The following is a 19974-nucleotide window of genomic DNA, read 5'->3' as shown; positions in this document are numbered from 1 at the left end:
GGTGACAGAGTGAGACTCCATCTCGAAATAAATAAAATTAAATTAAAATTTAAAATATATATATATATACTTAGATGCCCAACACAGTGGTGCACGCCTGTAATCCCAACACTTTGGGTGGCCAAGGTGGGAGGAATGCTTGAGGCCAGGAGTTTGAGACTAGCCTGGGCAACATAGCAATACCTTGTCTCTACTAGAAAATTTTAAAAAATTAGCCAGGCATGGTGCGTACCTGTAGTCCCAGCTACTCAGGAGGCTGAGGCAGTAGGATCACTTGAGCCAGGAGTTCAAGGCTGCAGTGAGCTATGATTGTGCCACTGCACTCAAGTCTAGGTGACTGAGAAAAACCTTGTCTCTTAAAAAAATAAAAATTAAAATTAAAACAAATAAATTTAAAAAATATATAGTTAGGCCTATGATGGTTATGTCTGTACTGAGCATGTACAGACTTTTTTCTTGTCACTATTCTCCAAACAATATGGTATAACAACTATTTACAAAGCACTTACTTTTTATTAGTTATTATAAGGAATCTACAGAAGATTTAAATTATATGAGAGAATATGTGTAGTTTATATGCAAATACTATACCATTTTATGTAAGAAACTTGAATATCCATGGATTTTGTTATTTGTGGGGGGTCCTAGCATCAATCCCCCACAAATACTGAGGACAACCGTATTATTTTTTAAACCTTTGTTAACTTGATCAGTGAAAATGGCACTCGTTTTAATATGCATTTATCTGATACTAGTAAAGTTGCCATTTTTATGGTTACGTCCACTTGCATTTCACTTTCTGTTCATGGCTATCTGTGCCCATGACTTATTTTACTATTTTATCTTAAGTATTTTTCTTATTTGTAGAAGCTCTTTGGATTTTAGGTATTTTAAACCACTGCCATATGTGTTGTAAATATTTCTGCCTGTCTTCTGCCTTGTAATCTTTTTTTGTGTGTGTGTAAGACAGAGTTCCGCTCTTGTTGCCCAGGCTGGAGTGCAATGGTGTGATCTTGGCTGACCGCAACCTCCACCTCCCGGGTTCAATCGATTCTCCTACCTCAGCCTTCTGAGTAGCTGGGATTACAGGTGCACACCACCATGCCCGACTAATTTTTTGTTTTTAGCAGAGACGAGGTTTCTCCATGTTGGTCAAGCTGGTCTTGAACTCCTGACCTCAGGTGATCTGCCCGCCTCAGCTTCCCAAAGTGTTGGGATTACAGGCATGAGCCACCACGCCTGGCCCTGCCTTGCAATCTTTTTTTTTTTTTTTTTTTTCCAGACAGAGTCTCGCTCTGTCTCCCAGGCTGGAGTGCAGTGGTGTGATCTCTGCTCACTGCAAATTCTGCCTCCCGGGTTCCTGCCATTCTCCTGCCTCAGCCTCCCCAGTAGCTGGGACTACAGGCCCCCGCCACTGCGCCCGGCTAATTTTTTTGTATTTTTTTAGTAGAGATGGGGTTTCACTGTGTTAGCCAGGATGGTCTCGATCTCCTGACCTCGTGATCCACCCACCTCAGCCTCCCAAAGTGCTGGGATTACAGGCGTGAGCCACCGCGCCTGGCCATCTTGTAATCTTATAAGATCTTTTCCCACCTAAGTTTTAATTTTACCACACCCAGCCAAAACAAATCTTTTAAACCTGAATTTATAAAAAATTCTACAATCAAAGCATGATGGGCTGGGCGCAGCTGCTCAAGCCTGTAATCCCAGCACTCTGGGATGCCAAGGCAGGTGGATCACCTGAGGTCAGGAGTTCGAGACCAGCCTGGCCAACATGGTGAAACCCCCTCTCTTCTAAAAATACAAAAATTAGCCTGGTGTGGTGGCTCACGCCTGCAGTCCCAGCTACTCAGGAGGCTGAGGCAGGAGAATCGCTTGAACCTGGGACGCGGAGGTTGCAGTGAGCTGAGATCACGCCACTGTACTCTAGCTTGGGCAACAGAGTGAGACTCAGTCTCAAAAAAAAAAAAAAGGCATGATGAATCTTTTAGTATTTAAGATAACAACTAATTAACATGCCTTTCTAACAACCAGAGATGCCCTGCAATTACAATAAACTAACAATGAAACTTGCATACCTTGAAAAGTGCATCTTTCAGACTCCGGAGAGTTGTTCCAATCTGTAAATCTTTGGCAGAACTAAACCAGTCAAGAAGTACCACATACTCCACATTCCCCCTCTTCTTCCATGTGTCTTTAGAATCATCTGGCAGGTGTGCTTCAATCCAACTAGCAGTGACTCTGAAATGTATTAATATTTAAATTGGGGCAAAAGTCAACAAGAGGTCCTAATATACTAACAGAAGACACTCGGTTTTGTTCCACAGTCTTTACCACACCATAGCAAATTTTAAGTAGATTCCTTTCTAAGGTGAGGTTATATATTAAGATATTAAACAGCCTAACATGTTTAACCCCTTCACTACTGTATAATATTGGAACATAGTTTTAGTAGTTATTAGAGACTAAAAGAAGACTGAATTCTTTTCATTCTGACCTTTTAAAAAAAGTCAAGGGGGGAGCAAAACTGAAAACAGAGAAAATTATCTGAGCTCCTCTTTCAGCCAAATATAAACTGGGGAATCACCTGGGTAATATTATTCATATTTCAGTTCTCTTATACCTATATAATTAATAGTCCACCATATACCAGGATGTTTATTCAACAAACACATATAGCATTTACCATGTGCCAGATACTGTTCTAAATGCTTCATTCTCATTGAACTCATTGAGTCTTCACAACAATCCTGTAAGATGAACATTATTATTTCTATTTTGGGGAAACTGAGGCACGAACAGATTAAGTGACTCGCTCAAGGTAAGTGGAGCCAGAATTAAAATTCAGGCAATCTGGCTCATGTACATGTTCTTTGCTATGCTGCCTCTTAAAACCGTCAACTGTGAATAACACCAACTCTCCATTAAAGCACAATGTTCACATCATCGTTTGCTCACATAAAAGCTAAAGTCCGGCTGGGCATGGTGGCTCATGCCTGTAATCCCAGCACTTTGGGAGGCTGAGGCGGGTGGATCACCTGAGGTCAGGAGTTCAAGACCAGCCTGGCCAACATGGTAAAACCCCATCTCTACTAAATACAAAAATTAGCCGGGCATGGTGGCAGGCGCCTGTAATCCCAGCTACTGAGGAGGCTGAGGCAGAATTGCTTGAACCTGGGAGGCGGAGGCTGCACTGAGCCAAGATCATGCCACTGCACTCCAGCCTGGGCAACAAAGCAAGACTCTGTCTCAAAAAAAAAAAAAAAAAAAAAAAAAGCTAAAGTCCTCACAATGGCCTGCCACAGACATACACCCTCAAGCCTCAATGTCCTCATCTCTAACTACTGGCCCCCTTCACTCGCTCCAGCCACTGGCTTGTTATTCCTGGTTCATCCAGGCATGCTCTTCCCTAAGGGCCTCTGCTCTTGCTTTTTCCCTGTCTGGAATCTGCTTCCCTCAGATAGCTGCATCACTCATTTCCCTTATTTCTTCAAGATTTGCTAATAACTTCTCTGTGAGGCCTTTCTAAACACACACACATGCACAGGCACACATGACATTCCCATTTCCAAGGCACTCAACATAAGACAAACTAAACATTTCAAGCTTTTATTGTACATCTTGCCTATCTCACCTCTCTGTTAAAAGCTCCAAAGACAATTTTTTGTTTGTTCAATGGCTTAGCCCAGCACTTAGAACACAGTAACCCAGCCCACAGAAAGTGTTCAGTGAATATTGGTTTAATCAGCTGGACGCGGTGGCTCACACCTGTAATCCCAGCCCTTTGGGAGGCCAAGGCTGGCTGATCCCCTGAGGTCAGGAGTTCGAGACCAGCCTGGCCAACATGGCGAAACCCTGTCTCTAATTAAAAATACAAAAATTAGCTGGAAGTGGTGGTGCATGACTGGAGTCTCAGCTACTCAGGAGGCTGAGGCAGGAGAATAGCTTGAACCTTGGAGGTGGAGGTTGCAGTGAGCTGAGATCATGCCACTGCACTCCAGCCTGGGTGAAGAGTGAGACTCTGTCTCAAAAAAAAAAAAAAATTGGATTTAATAATTGAATGAGTGAATAATACAGATTTACACCTCTGGGTAAGGAGCTCCATATTATTCTTAGCAAAGCACTTAGTATATAGTGGCATTTCAATATTTAACTGACGATACTGGCAAGCTGGGCCGGACTGGTACAACTTTTATCCACAAGTAAAACCAAATAAGATCATTTTAATTTTGAAATCCAGTTCCTATATAATAATGTTGGTTACTGTATCTTCCAGGAAGTAAAGAAGTAGAAGAAATATAAAATATTGTCTACTAATATCCTCTCCTGATGTACACAGATCAGAAGGATGCTTGGTCAACAAAGAAGGAAAAAAAATAAAATGTGATATTCTTAAAGACTATTTCCAACCCTAGGGGTATATTTACCTAAATACTGTTTTCAGGATTAGTATTCTACAGAAAACACTTTGGGAAACAACAGTATCAGCCAACATTTCTCAAACTTCTGTCTTTTATGTACCATCTTCACAATCTGCTCCAACTCTGCTCTACTTGTCTTTTATTAAATTTAATTTAATTAAAAATAATTTTTTACTTAAATAAATTTCATAGGAAATTGTATAGCCCTAAATACATGAAAAAACGAAATCATATCCAATAAGTAAAAGGTATGTCTGAAGATAAAAAAAATATTTAAGTAAATTGCGCTATATTCACACAACAGAACATCATATGGCAATGAGAATGAACAAACTACAACTACACACAATAACAAAGATGACTGTCACAAACACAGGTTGGGTATAGAAGACAGATATAAAAGACTACATATTATAAATTCCATTTATATAAAGTACAAAAGCAGACAAAAAGAATATATTCTGTTAGAAACTGGTGGTTTCCTTGGGCAGTGGGATACGGGTAGTAACTTACAGGGGGTATATCGGGTTCAGGGGGGATGATAACATTGTTTCTTGGTCTGGATGCTAATTAAGTGGGTGCATTCAGTTAATGAAAATTCATTGGGCTAGACACTTAAGACAGGAGTACTTCGGTATATATACTATAATGTATTAAAAGTTAAGAATATGGGAGCTAAACGGTAAGAACTTATGAACACAAAGAAGGAAACAACAGACACTGGGGTCTACTTGAGGGGGGAGTGTAAGAGGAGGGAGAGGAGCAGAAAAGATAACTATTGGGTACTGAGCTTAATACCTCGGTGATAAAATATGTATGTACAACAAACCCCCGTGAAAACGTTTACCTATGTAACAAACCTTCACATGTACCACCAAACCTAAAATAAAAGTTTAAAAAAGAAATAGGCTGGGCACCGTGGCTCACACCTGTAATCCCAGCACTTTGGGAAGCCGATGCCGGTGGATCACTTGAGGCCAGGAGTTCAAGACCAGCCTGGCCAACATAGTGAAACCCTGTGTCTACTAAAAATACAAAAATTAGCCGGGTGTGGTGGCACACACCTGTAATCCCAGCCACTTGGGAGGCTGAGACATGAGACATGAGGATCAATTGAACCCAGAAGGCAGAGGTTGCAGTGAGCCAAGATTGTACAACTGCACTCCAGCCTGAGCAACACAGCAAGACCCTGTCTCAAAAAAAAAAAAAAAAAAAAAGGCCAGGTACAGTGGCTCACACCTGTAATCCCAGCACTTTGGGAGGCCAAGGCAGGTGGATCATTTGAGGTCAGGAGTTCGAGACCAGCCTGGCCAACATGGTGAAACCCAGTGTCTAGTAAAAATTAAAAAATTAGCTGGGCAAGGTGACACACGCCTGTAATCCCAGCTACTCAGGGGGCTGAGGCAGAAGGAATCTCTTGAACCCGGGAGGTGGAGGCTGCAGTTGGCCGAGATCACACCATTGCACTCCAGCCTGGGCGACAGAGCAAGACTCTGTCTCAAAAATAAATAAATAAAAATAAATTAAATTAAAATTTAAAAAATTGAATAAATACAATAAAATAAAAAGCTTAAAATTTTAAGAACAGATAGGCCAGGTGCAATGGCTCACATCTATAATCCCAGCACTCTGGGAGGCTACGGTGGGAGGATTGTTTGAGCCCAGGAGTTTGAGAGCTGTCTGGGCAATGTGGCAAAACCCCGTCTCTACAAAAAAATACAAAAATCAGCTGGGCATGGTGGCATGTGCCTGTAGTCCCAGCTACCCAGGAGGCTGAGGTGAGAGGATCATCTAAACCCAGGAGGTCAAGGCTGCGGTGAGCTGTAATCATGCCACTGCACTCCAACCCAGGCACAGAGTGAGACCCTGTCTCAAAAATAAATAAATAAAAATAGATAATGAAAAAATACAGTAATCACTATCAGCTAGTTGTAGGTACTGTAACCTACAGAAAGCTCTGAGACCTGTTCCCTTCAGTTAAGAGAGATAAGCAAGTATTTAAAAGATATACTAGCACCAAACTGAAACTCCTTTAAACTAACTCAAAAGGACTGTAACATAAATTAAAAGAGAATAATTTTCTCAGTATGCATTTCATTGTTCTTTAATCTTCAACCTAAAATCATCTTGAGTTTCATAGTAGTCCAAATCTCACATTTTGGGAAACTTCCATGTGAACTCAGTAATAACGACCACGAGCTCTCTATTAATACAGATTAGACTACCCAAAGACTAATTATAACTTCGTCTGTTCAAATCCTGGGAATATATTCACATGTTTAATTAGACTGAGCACTCTAATATATATTTTTTTAACAACCAGTAATCAATTTATTAAAATAGTTGACTTAAGCATCTCCAATGGTGACTTCCACCTCAACTCCTGGCTCAGTACTGATGGAAGTAATCTGCTTAACAATCTCAGAAAGGATGTGCAAGTCAATGAGTTGTTTGTGGATTCTCATCTGGAAATGATCCCATGTCTTAGAACCGTCACCAAAAGGAGTTTTTCTTGTAGCGATTCTCAAAGTCTTAGTAGGCATTTGAACTGGTCCTTTCACTTTGAGATTCTTTTTCTTCGCTCCTCTGATCAAGTCAGCACACACCTTCTCCAGGGATTTTATGCTGTGGCTCATAGAGAGTGATTCGAATTCAGTGAATTGCTATCTCCGGCTCCATGGGTGTTTTTCCAGCATCTTTAAAAGCCACGGCTGCTGTGCGGCTTCCTGACCGACCGGTTCCTCTGCGAGAGCAACAGCAGTACAGCAGGAGCAGGAGCGGGCTGACCACAGCTCAGCACTACCTTCAACAGCGTCTTCCTCAAAGAGCTCTAATTTTTTTTTTTTTTTGAGACAGAGTCTCCCTCTGTAGCCCAGGCTGGAGTGCAGTGCCGTGATCTCGGCTCACTGCAACCTCCGCCTCCTGGGTTCATGCCACTCTCCTGCCTCAGCCTCCCGAGTAGCTGGGATTATAGGCATGCGCCACCTCACCTGGCTGAAGTATTTTTAGTAAAGATGGGGTTTCATCATGTTGGCCAGGCTGGTCTGGAACTCCTGACCTCAAGTGATCCGCCTGCCTTGGCTTCCCCAAGTGCTGGGATTACAGGTGTGAGCCACTGTGCCCGGCCTAAGAGCTCTAATTTTTAAATAGCTTATTTACAAAGCACTCTATGCTTCAGGTCGAACATTTATCAAGCATCTGCAATATGCCAAGAACTATACAGATTTTATTACCTAATTTTAAAAATATATAATTTTAAACCAAGACCAAGAGAGGTAATAGGATCTACATAAGAATGCTCAAAATAGTCAAAATAGCCCTTTATCTGGAGGTTTAGCTCTGCCACTATGCCATGATTTCCAATATACAATATACCCATGCAAGTCACTTTAAATTATTTCATAGGTTAAAGGCCTTCTTACCAAAAAAGAAAGAAAAAAATTTAAATTAAGTCCTTACTCGTGCCAGGACCTGTGCTAAAGTGTGTGTGTGTATATAATGTTTCTCATTTAAATCTCCTGAAACCTCTGTAAGATATGTTCTACTATTATCCCCATTTTACAGATGGAAACCTGAGCTTAGAAATGTTAGGTCACTACCTAGTAATAATGCAACTAGTAAGTGACAGTTATTTGAATAGAGTCTGGCATCAGAGACTATACTCTTTTAACTTAAGCACACACAAAGTATTTGTGTAGCGTGTATCACAGAAAATATAGGGAATTTCAGTATGTAAAACAATTCAATTAGTTCATTATTTTAATCAATTTGGTACATACGATTCACATGCTTATAAACAGAAAATAATAGGAAAAATCAGTTAACAAACATCTGGGGAGAGAGGGAAAAGGCAACTTCATTTCTCTTTTGATAAGATTCTAAATACCACCAATAGGAGAAAACAGCCAAATCAAAAGTTAGCAAATCTGTAACTTCAACCTTCAAAAAGGGTGGAGCGTGTCTTTAAGAAGCAAAGATTTAGGGAAATCCCACTTGGGCACCCCTCACTCTCAAAAGTGAGAGAGCAGTTCTTCTTTCTCTTTCTTTTGCCTATTAAACCTCTGCTCCTAAAATGTACCTCCCCCTCCCCTCCCCCACCACCCACACACATAAAAAGAGGCAAAGATTTAAAAAGTTACCAGGAAAAGACTACTTTATCACATTTAGCTTGGATGCTAAGTAGTAACATTTACTAAGGTCCACAGTTTACTACTTACTACACAGTTTACTACTTTACTACACAATAACCCACCCTGGACTGATGGCTTCTTCAGGAACACTGAGAGAATGTAAAATACAGGAATCCTGATAATCCTGCATTCTTCGAGCATCCATTATAATCAAGCTGATGTTTTTATCCGTCATCATTGTGTATAGTTCCTTTGCTGTGATTGCTCCTTGGAATTGAGAGAGACAGTATAAGTGACAAGAAACAGCACAAGATGTGCTGACATCACAAAACATAGGACAAACAGCTTTTTCTAGAAGAGCAAAGTATACTGAATATATATGGATGCCATATATTTACTACTCCATCATACCATTTATTATCTTGTAAACTAACATTAAATACAACTTGTTTTTTTTCTTGAGACAGGGTCTCGTTCTGTAACCCAGGCTGGAGTGCAGTGGCATGATCTCAGCTCACTGCAACCTCCACCTCCCAGGTTCAAGTGATTCTCCTGCCTCAGCCTCCCGAGTAGCTGGGAACACAGGCTGCTACCACGCCTGGCTAATTTTTGTATTTTTAGTAGAGATGGGGTTTCACCATGTTGACTAGGCTGGTCTGGAACTCCTGACCTCAAGTGATCTGCCCACCTCGGCCTCCCAAAGTGTTGGGATTACAGGCGTGAGCCACCACATACCTGGCCTTGTTTTTTTAACATTTATCAAGAAACCAGTTCGATGCTCTGTTTACAAAGACTTAAAAATCAAAACTTTCTGTTGAGTTTACAGCTACACCTGGTATTGACTCTGTTACCAACATAAAATAAAGAACATTAATATATGTGTCTTAGGAAAATAGTATGTTTTCAAAAATTAAGACATTAGAAAAATGCTAACTGGAAGAAAGAAATATCTATGGTTCTAAAATTCTGGAAAAGTTCTAAATTCAAAAGGTCTCTGATGGCAGTCTTACGGTAGCTTTTTGAAAAACTTAGATATCCAAGTATTCTTAGAATAACAAGTCAAAAGCTTGCTATTCTACATCAGAGGTTGAAAAACTATGGCCATCTGTTTTTACTGGATCACTGCCACACTACTTTGTTTACACATTTTTTCATACTGCAACAGCAGAGATCAATAGTTGTGTCAGAGACCACAGGGCTCTCCAAGCCCATAAGGTTCCCCAAGCCTAAAATGTTTACCATCTATCCCTTTAAGAAAAATTTGCCAATTCTCATTCTACTTGATGTTCATTTGTTAGCTCCCAGCCAGAAGGAAAAAAGATTATTTTGTTTTCTAAGAAGGCTAACAAAAAGGAAACTAAGTAAAGCTAATGCAATATTTAATTTATTTACTTTTGGGGGAGGGCAGCAATCTGTCAAAATAAATATTCCCTATGTTACTATTTTTCCTTAGCTCTACTGAAGTGAAAGATTAAAAGGCACTACAAGAGAGTTGAGATTATATAAAAAGCTGTTTCAGCAGTGAGCTGTGAGAAGAAAAGTAGTCTCGGTAGCTCCTATGCTAAAAGACCTATAGCTGCTAATAATCGTCCTCCTTCCATCTCTAGCCATCAAGTGTATGCTAACAAAACAGACCAAAAAAGTTGATAACAAACCGCTGAGAAGGACAACATTTAAGCAGGATGACATACAAAGGAACAAATGCATAAAAACTAATCTTGGAATGAATCAGTAACAGCTTTTAGGGAAGTACCTTATAGCACACTCAGTTTACTTTTATAATTGTTGTATGGCAATATTTTAAGTAGAGAATTTATTTTACTGTTACCTATAATTATGTTTAAGTTCAACCTTTTCTCTGATCCAAGTACTAACCAGGCCTGACCCTGCTTCGCTCCCGAGATCGGGCGCGTTAGGTGGTATGGCTGTAGACAAGGTAAACCTTTTCTGAGAGAGGAAAACGTCTCTAGCAGATGAAGAGAAATTCCAAAGTCTTGTTTAGGTCACATATTTGTCACTAGAGCATCAACGCCACCTATGGATAATTTCCATATTACTGGTTTGGATTTGAGACAGGGTCTCACTGTCATAGGCTGCAGTACAGTAGTGTGATCATGGCTCACTGCAGCCTCAACCTCCCGGGCTCAAGCAATTCTCCCACCTCAACCTCCTGAGCAGATGGGACTACGGGCATCCACCACCACACCCAGCTAATTTTCGTATTTTTTGTAGAGACAGGGGTTTCACCATGTTACCTAGGCTGGTCTTGAACTCCTGGGCTCAAGCAATCCTCCTGCCTGAGCCTCCCAAAGTGCTGGGATTACAGGAATGAGCCACTGCGCCTGGCCTCGATTCTTTTTTATGGGGGATGTAAATGACTGTTAAATAATTTAGTCTTTGACCACAGGGTGGATGTGGGGAGAAAAAATTAAATCTACAACCTAGTCATAAATGATAATAAGTCCTACTTAAAGTTTACCATGTATTCTAAGAATTTACATATATTAGCTCATACAACCCTGACAACAACCCTATGAAATAAGTACTATTATTATCTCCACTTTACAGACAAGGAAACAAAGGTAGAATGTTTAAGCAACATTCTGAAAACCAGGCAGAAAGGGAGAGGAGGAACCAGTATTCAAACTCCGGCAGTTTGACTTCTGAGAGTCCATGCTCTTAACCATTATTGCTAAACTGCATGTTGAAAAGAAAACAAGTACAAGCTTTGGTTTTGACCTTTTTCAACTGCATACTACCAGTTTAACATGTAAGGTTAAAATTATTCATAAAATATCCCCCATGATAAATACATAAAAATAACCTCAGACATTTTCAATATAATTGTACAGACTAGGAAAAATGATAAAGCTTACATAGAGATTAGACAACAATGCTAAGAATCTCATTGTATAAAACCTGATGCTTATTCTGATTAAAAGATCTCAGTTAGAACCTAAAACAACTTCCTCCTTCTGTACACACTTACCTTTCTCTTTGGTCTCACATTTTTCATTCTTTTCACCATTGCTCTATTGCATAGGAAAAAGAAAAAAGTTTCAACTTTCATAGACACAAAAAATTCAACTTTAATACTTCATTTACTTCTCTTAAATGGAAACTCTAAGAAACGAACTGTGCAGAGTACTGGCCTTTTATAAAAACGCAGATGAATAATAATGATATTAAAAGGTTTCTTTGGCAGTAGACAACAGCTAAAATAACTAGCAATCTTTCAGAATCATAGAACATTTCCTCAAAATTTACTTCAATTAAAGACCAAATATAATTTAACAGCACAAACTGCTACAGAAATTTAGTATTTAATTTGATTAGAAATACTTCTTACAATCAAACAAAAATTCTGGCTATCCCATTCAGTGTCCTCCACCACATAATTAAAGCAAAATGAACTAATACAAAGTATTGCTTATGTAGTTTACATTTTTTTTTTTTTTGAGACGGAGTCTTGCTCCGTGGCCAGGCTGGATTGCAATGGTGCCATCTTGGCACACTGCAACCTCTGCCTCTCAGGTTCAAGCAATTCTCCTGCCTCAGCCTCCTGAGTAGCTGGGATTACAGGCGTGTGCTACCACGCCCAGCTAATTTTTGTATTTTTAGTAGAGATGGGGTTTTGCTATGTTGGCCAGGCTGGTCTTGATCTCTTGACCTTGTGATATGCCTGCCTCAGCCTCCCAAAGTGCTGGGATTATAGGCATGAGCCGCCGTGCCCGGCCTATGTAGTTTACATTTTTTAACCAAGACAACATGGGATAATCCTGTATGGTACTAACTCATTTTATAGATGGGGAAACAAAGGACCCACTTAGACCTTTTTTTTTTTTTGGAGATAGGGTCTCACTCTAATGCTCAAGCTGGAGTGCAGTTGCATGATCACTGCAGCCTGGACCTCCTGGGCTCAAGTGATCCTCCCACCTTGGCCTCCTGAGTAGCTGGGACTACAGGTGTGCACTATCATGACTGGCTAATTTTTTAAAAAATGTTTGTAGAGGCCAGGCACGGTGGCTCACGCCTGTAATCCCAGCACTGTGGGAGGCCAAGGTGGGCGGGTCACCTGAGGTTGGGAGTTCAAGACCAGCCTGACCAACATGGAGAAACCTTGTCTCTACTAAAAATATAAAATTAGCCGGGCGTGGTGGTGCATTCCTATAATTCCAGTTACTTGGAAGGCTGAGGGAGGAGAATTGCTTCAACCTGGGAGGTGGAGGTTGCAGTGAGCTGAGATCGCGCCACTGCACTCCAGCCTGGGCAATAAAAGCGAAACTGCATCTCAAAAAAAAAAAGTTTGTAGAGACAGGGTTTTTCCATGTTGCCCAGGCTGGTCTCAAATTCCTGGACTCAAATGACCTGCCCACCTTGGCCTCCCAAAGTGCTGGGATTACAGGTGTGAGCCACCACACCCAGCCAACAATGACTTTTTAATGAAAGGAATGATGATCCACACAGAATGATAACTGAAAGCTACAAAATGTCTAAGAAAAAAATCAAAGCAGAAATTTTCCCATGGATTTCAACTTATATTTTAGGAAGAATAGTTTCTGAGGAGGTAAAGGAAGGGAGGTACGGTGATAGCTGGCAGCTACAGACTAAGTCACTGATGGCTTTTAGCAAAGAGATGATGTAGCTGAAAAGACCACAAGTAGTCACTAAATAGATGTGAAAAAATGGGAGAAGCCAGGCGTGGTGGCTCACTCCTATAATCCCAACACTTTGGGAGGCCAAGGTGGGTAGATCACTTGAGGTCAGGAGTTCAAGAACAGCCTGGCCAATATGGTGAAACCCCATCTCCACTAAAAATACGAAAATTAGCTGGGCATGGTGGTGGGTGCCTGTAATCCCAGCTACTCAAAAGGCTGAAGCCTAGGAGAATTAGTTGAACCCGGGAAGCAGAGGTTGCAGCGAGCTGAGATCGCACCACTCCACTCCAGCCTCAGCGACAGAGTGAAACTCTGTCTCAAAAAAAAAAAAAAAAAAAAGAAGAGCCAGGTGTGGTGGCTCATGCCTGTAATCCCAGCACTTTGGAAGGCTGAGGCAGGCAGATCACTGGAGGTCAGGAGTTCGAGACCAGCCTGGCCAACATGGTGAAACCCCATCTCTACTAAAAATACAAAAATTAGCTGGGTGTGGTGGCGGGCGCCTGTAATCCCAGCTACTTGGGAAGCTGAGGCAGGAGAATCGCTTGAACCTGGGAGGCGGAGGTTGCAGTGAGCTGAGATCACGCCATTGCATTCCAGCCTGGGCGACAAGAATGAGACTCTGTCTCAAAAAAAAAAAAAAAAAAAAGTGCGGGGGGAACTGGGGGAGAAAAAGAAGGAGAAAGCAAAGGAAAAAGAATGAGACCTCAGAAACAGATAAAAGGCTTGGTAGCAAACAAAGTAGTATACTAAATCTTTTAATGTAAATTACATGATTAGAAAGAAGAAACTTAAAAATCGTCTATTTCAAGACTATAATTTGGGAAACAAGAAAACTGAGTCCCAGAGTGGTTAAAAAAGTTTTGACATAGGACCAGAATGCAGATATAATAAATCACAGCTCAGCTCAAATGATTTTTCTATTGCTCTGATTAAGTTTATAATGTCTGCTAAAAAACGAATTAATGCAGAGAAAATATTGCCATAGAAATTCACAGAAAAATCTGAAGTCAACTGAGGCTAGAATATTTAATTCAAATTCTTTTCTTTTTTTTTGAGACAAGAGTGTTGCTCTGTTGCCCAGGCTGGAGTGGAGTGGTACGATCTCAGCTCACTGCAGCCTCTGCCTCCTGGGTTCAAGCAATTCTCCTACTTCAGCCTCTCGAGTAGCTGGGACTACAGGCGCGCACCACCACATCCAGCTAACTTTTGTATTTTTAGTAGAGTCGGGGTTTCGCTATGTTGGCCAGGCTGGTTTCGAGCTCCTGGCCTCAAGTGATCTGCCCGCCTCGGCCTCCCAAAGTGCTGGGATTACAGGCGTGAGCCACCATGCCCAGCCTTAAATAAATTTCTAATTAAAACATTAAATTTCATCCTTGTTGCCTAAAAGAACTTTATAGTGGTATCTCAACTCTTTTTAAGCAAATCATCTAACAAGCAGAAACGGTCTTTTAACTCACACATTAAATTTGAAATACCTTTTGGGTTTTGTCTTTGGAATCCAAAACATTCTCCAAAGAGCCTTTAGCCAATGTGCCACCATCCTCTCTTCCTGTTTCCTGCCTTTTTTGTTGTAGCCGCTGTGCTTCCTCCTGCCTGTCTTTTTCCTCAAGTTTTTTCCGGACTTCAGCTTCTTCATATCTAGTTGAAAAAATAAGTCAAGATTGTCTTTTATTGGCGTTAATCGTGGAAATTAAAGGAGTTTCAGTTCTGTAAAATTAGTATCCTGCCTTGAGGTATTTCATGGCTATATGCTTTCTCCCTCCACCACAATTCACACATCTGCCGCCTGAGGCCATCTGTAGATTTACTTCAAATTGCCCAGAACTATTCAAAAGAAACTGTATGTTCTCAAGTTGAAATTATTTAGTACTTTTTGCTCTTTCTCTCCTACTAATTTCAACCTTTTATATTGATTCAAATCTGCTGCAATTTGCTTTTCAAAGGAAAAATCCTAATTCTTTCTGCAAAAGAAACAGCCCAAATATCACACTTATGTTTATAATTTAGAATAAAAATGTAAAAACAAACATTCAAAAAGCTGTGGAAAGTCTTACCAAGGTCCCAAGTTACATTTTTTTAAAGGATGACTTCACTGAAATTTCCAACTTGTTGGCAGTTAAACAGCTATCTGAACTACAGTTAGCAGATATCTGAGGAATTTAGAACTATTCCCTACTAAATTATAGGTGGCTGGGTGCGGTGGCTCACATCTGTAATCCAGGACTTTGGGAGGCCAAGGCAGGCGGATCATGTGAGGTCAGGAGTTCGAGACCAGCCTGACCAACATGGTGAAATCCCATCTCTACTAAATATACAAAATTAGCTGGGCGTGGTGGTGCATGTCTGTAATCCCAGCTACTTGGGAGGCTGAGGCAGGAGAATCACTTGAACTGGGAAGGCGGAGGATGCAGTGAGCCGAGATCACGTGACTGCACTCCAGCCTAGGTAACAGAGTGAGACTCCATCTCTAAATAAATAAATAAATGAACGAATGGCAATGTTTGCTATTATTGCCAGGACAGACCGTACGTTATCATAGACCTGCAATCTTGTTTGCCCTAATTATCAATGCTCGGCAATGTCTGTGAGCTTCAAATTTAAAGACAGAGAGAGAGAAGGTAAAACAGATGTAAAGGAAAAAAATAAATAATTGACTAGGGTCAATAATTAGTAAAAGACGAATCAATAGTTTCCATTTTATTATTCTCTTTATTGTATCTTTACATTTTATATGCTCTTTTTTTCTTTTTTCTTTTCTTTTTTTTTTTTTTTTTGAGACAGAGTCTTGCTCTGTCACCCAGGCTGGAGTGCACTGGCATGATCTCGGTTCACTGCAACCTCCATCTCCCAGGTTCAAGTAATTCTCCTGACTCAGCCTCCTGAGTAGCTGGGACTAGAGGCACACAGCACCATGCCTGGCTAATTTGTGTATTTTTAGTAGAGACAGGGTTCACCATGTGTCCAGGCTTGTCTCAAACTCCTAACCTCAGGTGACCCACCTGCCTCAGCCTCCCAAAGTGCTGGGATTATAGGTGTGAGCCACCGTGGCTGGCTGTTTTTTTTTTTTTTTTTCTTTTTTGAGACAGAGTCTCACTCTGTCACCCAGGCTGGCGTACAGTCACATGATCTCAGCTCACTGCAACCTCTGCCTCCTGGGTTCAAGCGATTCTCCTGCCTCAACCTCCCAAGTAGCTGGGACTACAGGTGTGTGCCACCACACCCACCTAATTTTTGTATTTTTAGTAGAGGTGGGGTTTCACTATGTTGGCCAGGCTGGTCTCGAACTCCTGACCTCAGGTGATCCACCTGCCTCGGCCTCCCAAAAGGCTGAGATTATAGGTGTGAGCCACTGCACCTGGTCTTATATGCTCTTTTGAGTGAATATTCCAAAATGAAAAATTTCTAAATAAACAGATAAAACTATACAATAGAAATGGTGACTATTCAAATAACTGTGCCAGCTTCACATATTTAAAATTTTAAGTTTACTTTAAAAATGACTTCTGAACTCAAAATTATTTCGTACCACATATTTTCAACATCATGTTAATAGTGACCAAAAACGTGCCATCTATCAATAAGATCATTCATGCACTTAGCAAGAATTACATCTTTAGCTCTTGGAGAAGAAATTAGCATGTCACACAAAGCTGTGCTATTCCTCAAGTGGAAGAAATATAAGGAAAACAGTGCTTCTCCTCTAAATATTTAAGCAGTTAATTTCTTTTCTTTTTTTTCTTTTTCTTTTTTTCACAGAGTCTCGCTCTGTTGCCCAGGCAGGAGTGCAGAGGCATGATCTCAGCTCACTGCAACCTCCACCTTCCAGGTTCAAGCAATTCTCCTGCCTCAGCCTCCCGAGTAGCTGGGATTACAGGCGCATGCCACTGTGCCCAGCTAATTTTTGCATTTTTAGTAGAAAAGGGGTCTTACCATGTTGGCCAGGCTGGTCTCGAACTCCTGGTCTAAAGTGATCCACCCTCGTCGGCCTCCCAAAGTGCTGGGATTACAGGGGCGAGCCACCACACCCGGCCATTAAGCAGTTTTTTTTTTTTTTTTTTTTTTTGAGACAGAGTCTCACACTGTCACCCGGGCTGGAGAGCAGTGGTGGGATCTCGGCTCACTGAAACCTCTGCATCTCAGGTTCGAGCGTTTCTCCTTGCCTCCGCCTCTCGAGTGGCTGGGATGACAAGCTCCCACCACCACGGCCAGCTAATTATTTTTGTATTTTTAGTAGAGATGGGGTTTCACTATGTTGGCTAGGCCGGTCTTGAACTCCTGATCTTGTGATCCATCTGCCTCGGCCTCCCAAAGTGCTGGGATTACAGGCATGAGCCACCCCGCCTGGCCTAAGCAGTTTCTATCTTTACGCTTAGCAATTCCTTCTGAATTATTTATTCCATTGACTGAAATGATCACTAATATTGACAGGAACATGGTGATCACGACACACTACTTTAAAAATGCTATCCTTTCGCCTTAAAAAATAAAGGTAGGAAAGAGAATTCTAATTTTGGTAATGACTTAGTAGTTTCCATTGTTCTGAACCTCTCACAGACAACTATAAACTCTGGGTAACCTATAACTACCTGAAGGCATTGGAAAACTGCCATAATCAGGAAGAAAGTAGATGGGGGTTGACACTTGAAAGAAAGGAAGGGCATTAGTAAGATTCCCATTTTTTATGGTTTCACACCTAAGGCAGGCCTTACTGCTGAAAACAGCTAAAATTCCAATGAAGACCCCAATCCCAGAGAACCAGAGTTCCAAATTCTTTGTATAGACTTGCCCAAATTGCCACCTGACACCTGAATTAAGCACACCTGCAGCAGATACTAAGGAGCCCAGCTAAGTTTAGAAGAATTGAAAAGAATGTCAGTTGCCACCTACCATAGGCAAGACAGAAAACTTAACGTTTGAGTATAGCCAAGTTAACTGCCTACTGGGAGAAAACAACAACAACAACAACAACAACAACAAAACTATTCAGAGGACTAAAGAAGAATGCAGAGCCTATAATTTTATCGTTCACAATGTCCAAAGTTACTAGTACCAAAAAAAGAAAAATAGGACAACAATAAAAGAGAAAAGGTGCTGCACACTGACTCCAAGATGATGCATTTAGCATACAAAGATTTTAGAGCAGCTGTTATAACTATGCTCAAGGGTGTAAATGAAAATGTGCTTGTAATAAATGAACAAATAGGAAATCTCTGTAAAAAAATAATAGACGCTATAAAAAAGAACCACACAGAAATTCTAGAATTGGGCTGGGCACAGTGGCTCATGCCTATAATCCTAACTCTTTGGGAGGCCCTGGTAGGAGGACTGCTTGAGCCCAGAGCTTGAGACCAGTTTGGGCAACATGGTGAAACCCTGTCTCTACAAAAAAACACAAAAAAACTAACTGGGCCTGGTGGTGTGCATCTGTAGTTCCAGTTGTTCAGGAGGTGAAGGTGGGAGAATCACTTGAGGCCAGGAGGCTGAGTTTGCAGTGAGCTGTGATCACGCCACTGTACTCCAACCTCGACAACAGAGTGAGACTCTGTCTCAAAAAAAGGAAGAAATTCTAGAATTGAAACATATAACTGAAAAAAATTCACTCAACACAAAATTGGAGATGACAAAGTAAAGAGTCAGTATTTGAAGGGAGAACCATCCTGGGCAACACAGAAAGACCCCATCTCTATAAAAAATAAAATTAGCCAGGAGCAGAGGTGTGTGCCTTTAGTCCCACCTACTCAGGAGGCTGAGGTGGGATTGCTTGAGCCCAGGAGTTTGAGGATGCAGTGAGCTAGGATCATGCCACTGCACTTCGGCCTGGGCAACAGAGTGAGACCTTGTCTCAAAAGAAAAAAAGATGAAAGAGTGATAAATATTATTCAATCCAGGCTGGGCGTGGTGGCTCACATCTGTAATCCCAGCACTCTGGGAGGCCGAGGTGGGTGGATCACCTGAGGTCAGGAGTTTGAGACCAGCCTGGCCAACATGGTAAACCCCTATCTCTAGTAAAAATACAAAATTAGCCAGGTGTGGTGGCACACACCTATAGTACCAGCTACTTGGGAGGCTAAGATAGGAGAATTGCTTGAACTCAGGAGGTGGAGGCTGCAGCGAGCCAAGATCGTGTGCCACTGCACTCCAGCCTGGGTGAGACAGAGTGAGACTCCATCTGAAAAAAAAAAAAAAAAAAAGAAAATTATCCAATCTGAAAAACAAAGAGAAAATGATTAAAACAAAACAAAACAAAATAAAAAGAACAAATCCTTAGGGATTCATTGGACAAAATAAAAAAGTCTATCATATGTAGAGCTGGAGTTCCAGCAAGAAAATAAAAATGAGGCAGAAAAATGCTTAATATCAGAAACAATGGAGGCCAGAAGACAGTGGAATAGCAGCTCTGAAGTGACAAAAGGGAAAATTAAAACCTGCCAACCTAGAATCCTGTATCTAGTTAAAATCCCTTAAGAATGAAGATGAGGGCGGGGTGTGGTAGCTCACGCCTGTAATCGCAGCACTTTGGAAGGCCAAGGCAGGCGGATCACCTGAAGTCAGGAATTCAAGACCAGCCTGGCCAACACGGTAAAACCCCATCTCTACCAAAAAATACAAAAATTAGCCAGGCATGGTGGTGTGTGCCTGTAGTCCCAGCTACTTGGGGAGGCAGAGGTGGGAGGATCGCTTGAACCTGGGGGCGGGAGTTGCAGTGAGCCAAGATCATGCCACTGCACTCCAGCCTTCAGGACAGTGAGACCCTGTCTCAAAAAA

At 41.3% G+C, this 19974-nt stretch overlaps 1 protein-coding gene and 1 pseudogene across 14 annotated transcripts in view; both read right to left on the bottom strand.

Moving 5' to 3' along the window:
• Window positions 1-19974, bottom strand: part of USP8 (ubiquitin specific peptidase 8) — a 76205-nt gene that overhangs the window by 25820 nt on the left and 30411 nt on the right. For all 14 annotated transcript variants that reach the window (XM_016928212.4, XM_054666940.2, XM_063794939.1 and 11 more), the window contains 4 exons: window positions 14685-14847; window positions 11541-11583; window positions 8674-8818; window positions 2079-2241 (listed from right to left, as the gene is read on the bottom strand). In XM_016928212.4, coding sequence (XP_016783701.1) covers window positions 2079-2241; window positions 8674-8818; window positions 11541-11583; window positions 14685-14847 — 514 coding nt within the window. The remainder of the gene's footprint in view (window positions 1-2078; window positions 2242-8673; window positions 8819-11540; window positions 11584-14684; window positions 14848-19974) is intronic.
• Window positions 6671-7214, bottom strand: LOC107968455 (small ribosomal subunit protein uS10-like; annotated as a pseudogene).

The sequence above is a fragment of the Pan troglodytes genome, chromosome 16 (genome assembly GCF_028858775.2).
Source record: "Pan troglodytes isolate AG18354 chromosome 16, NHGRI_mPanTro3-v2.0_pri, whole genome shotgun sequence".
Lineage (NCBI taxonomy): Eukaryota > Metazoa > Chordata > Mammalia > Primates > Hominidae > Pan > Pan troglodytes.
The sequence above is the reverse complement of the archived record's forward strand: the minus strand, read 5'-3'. Positions and strand labels throughout refer to the sequence as shown.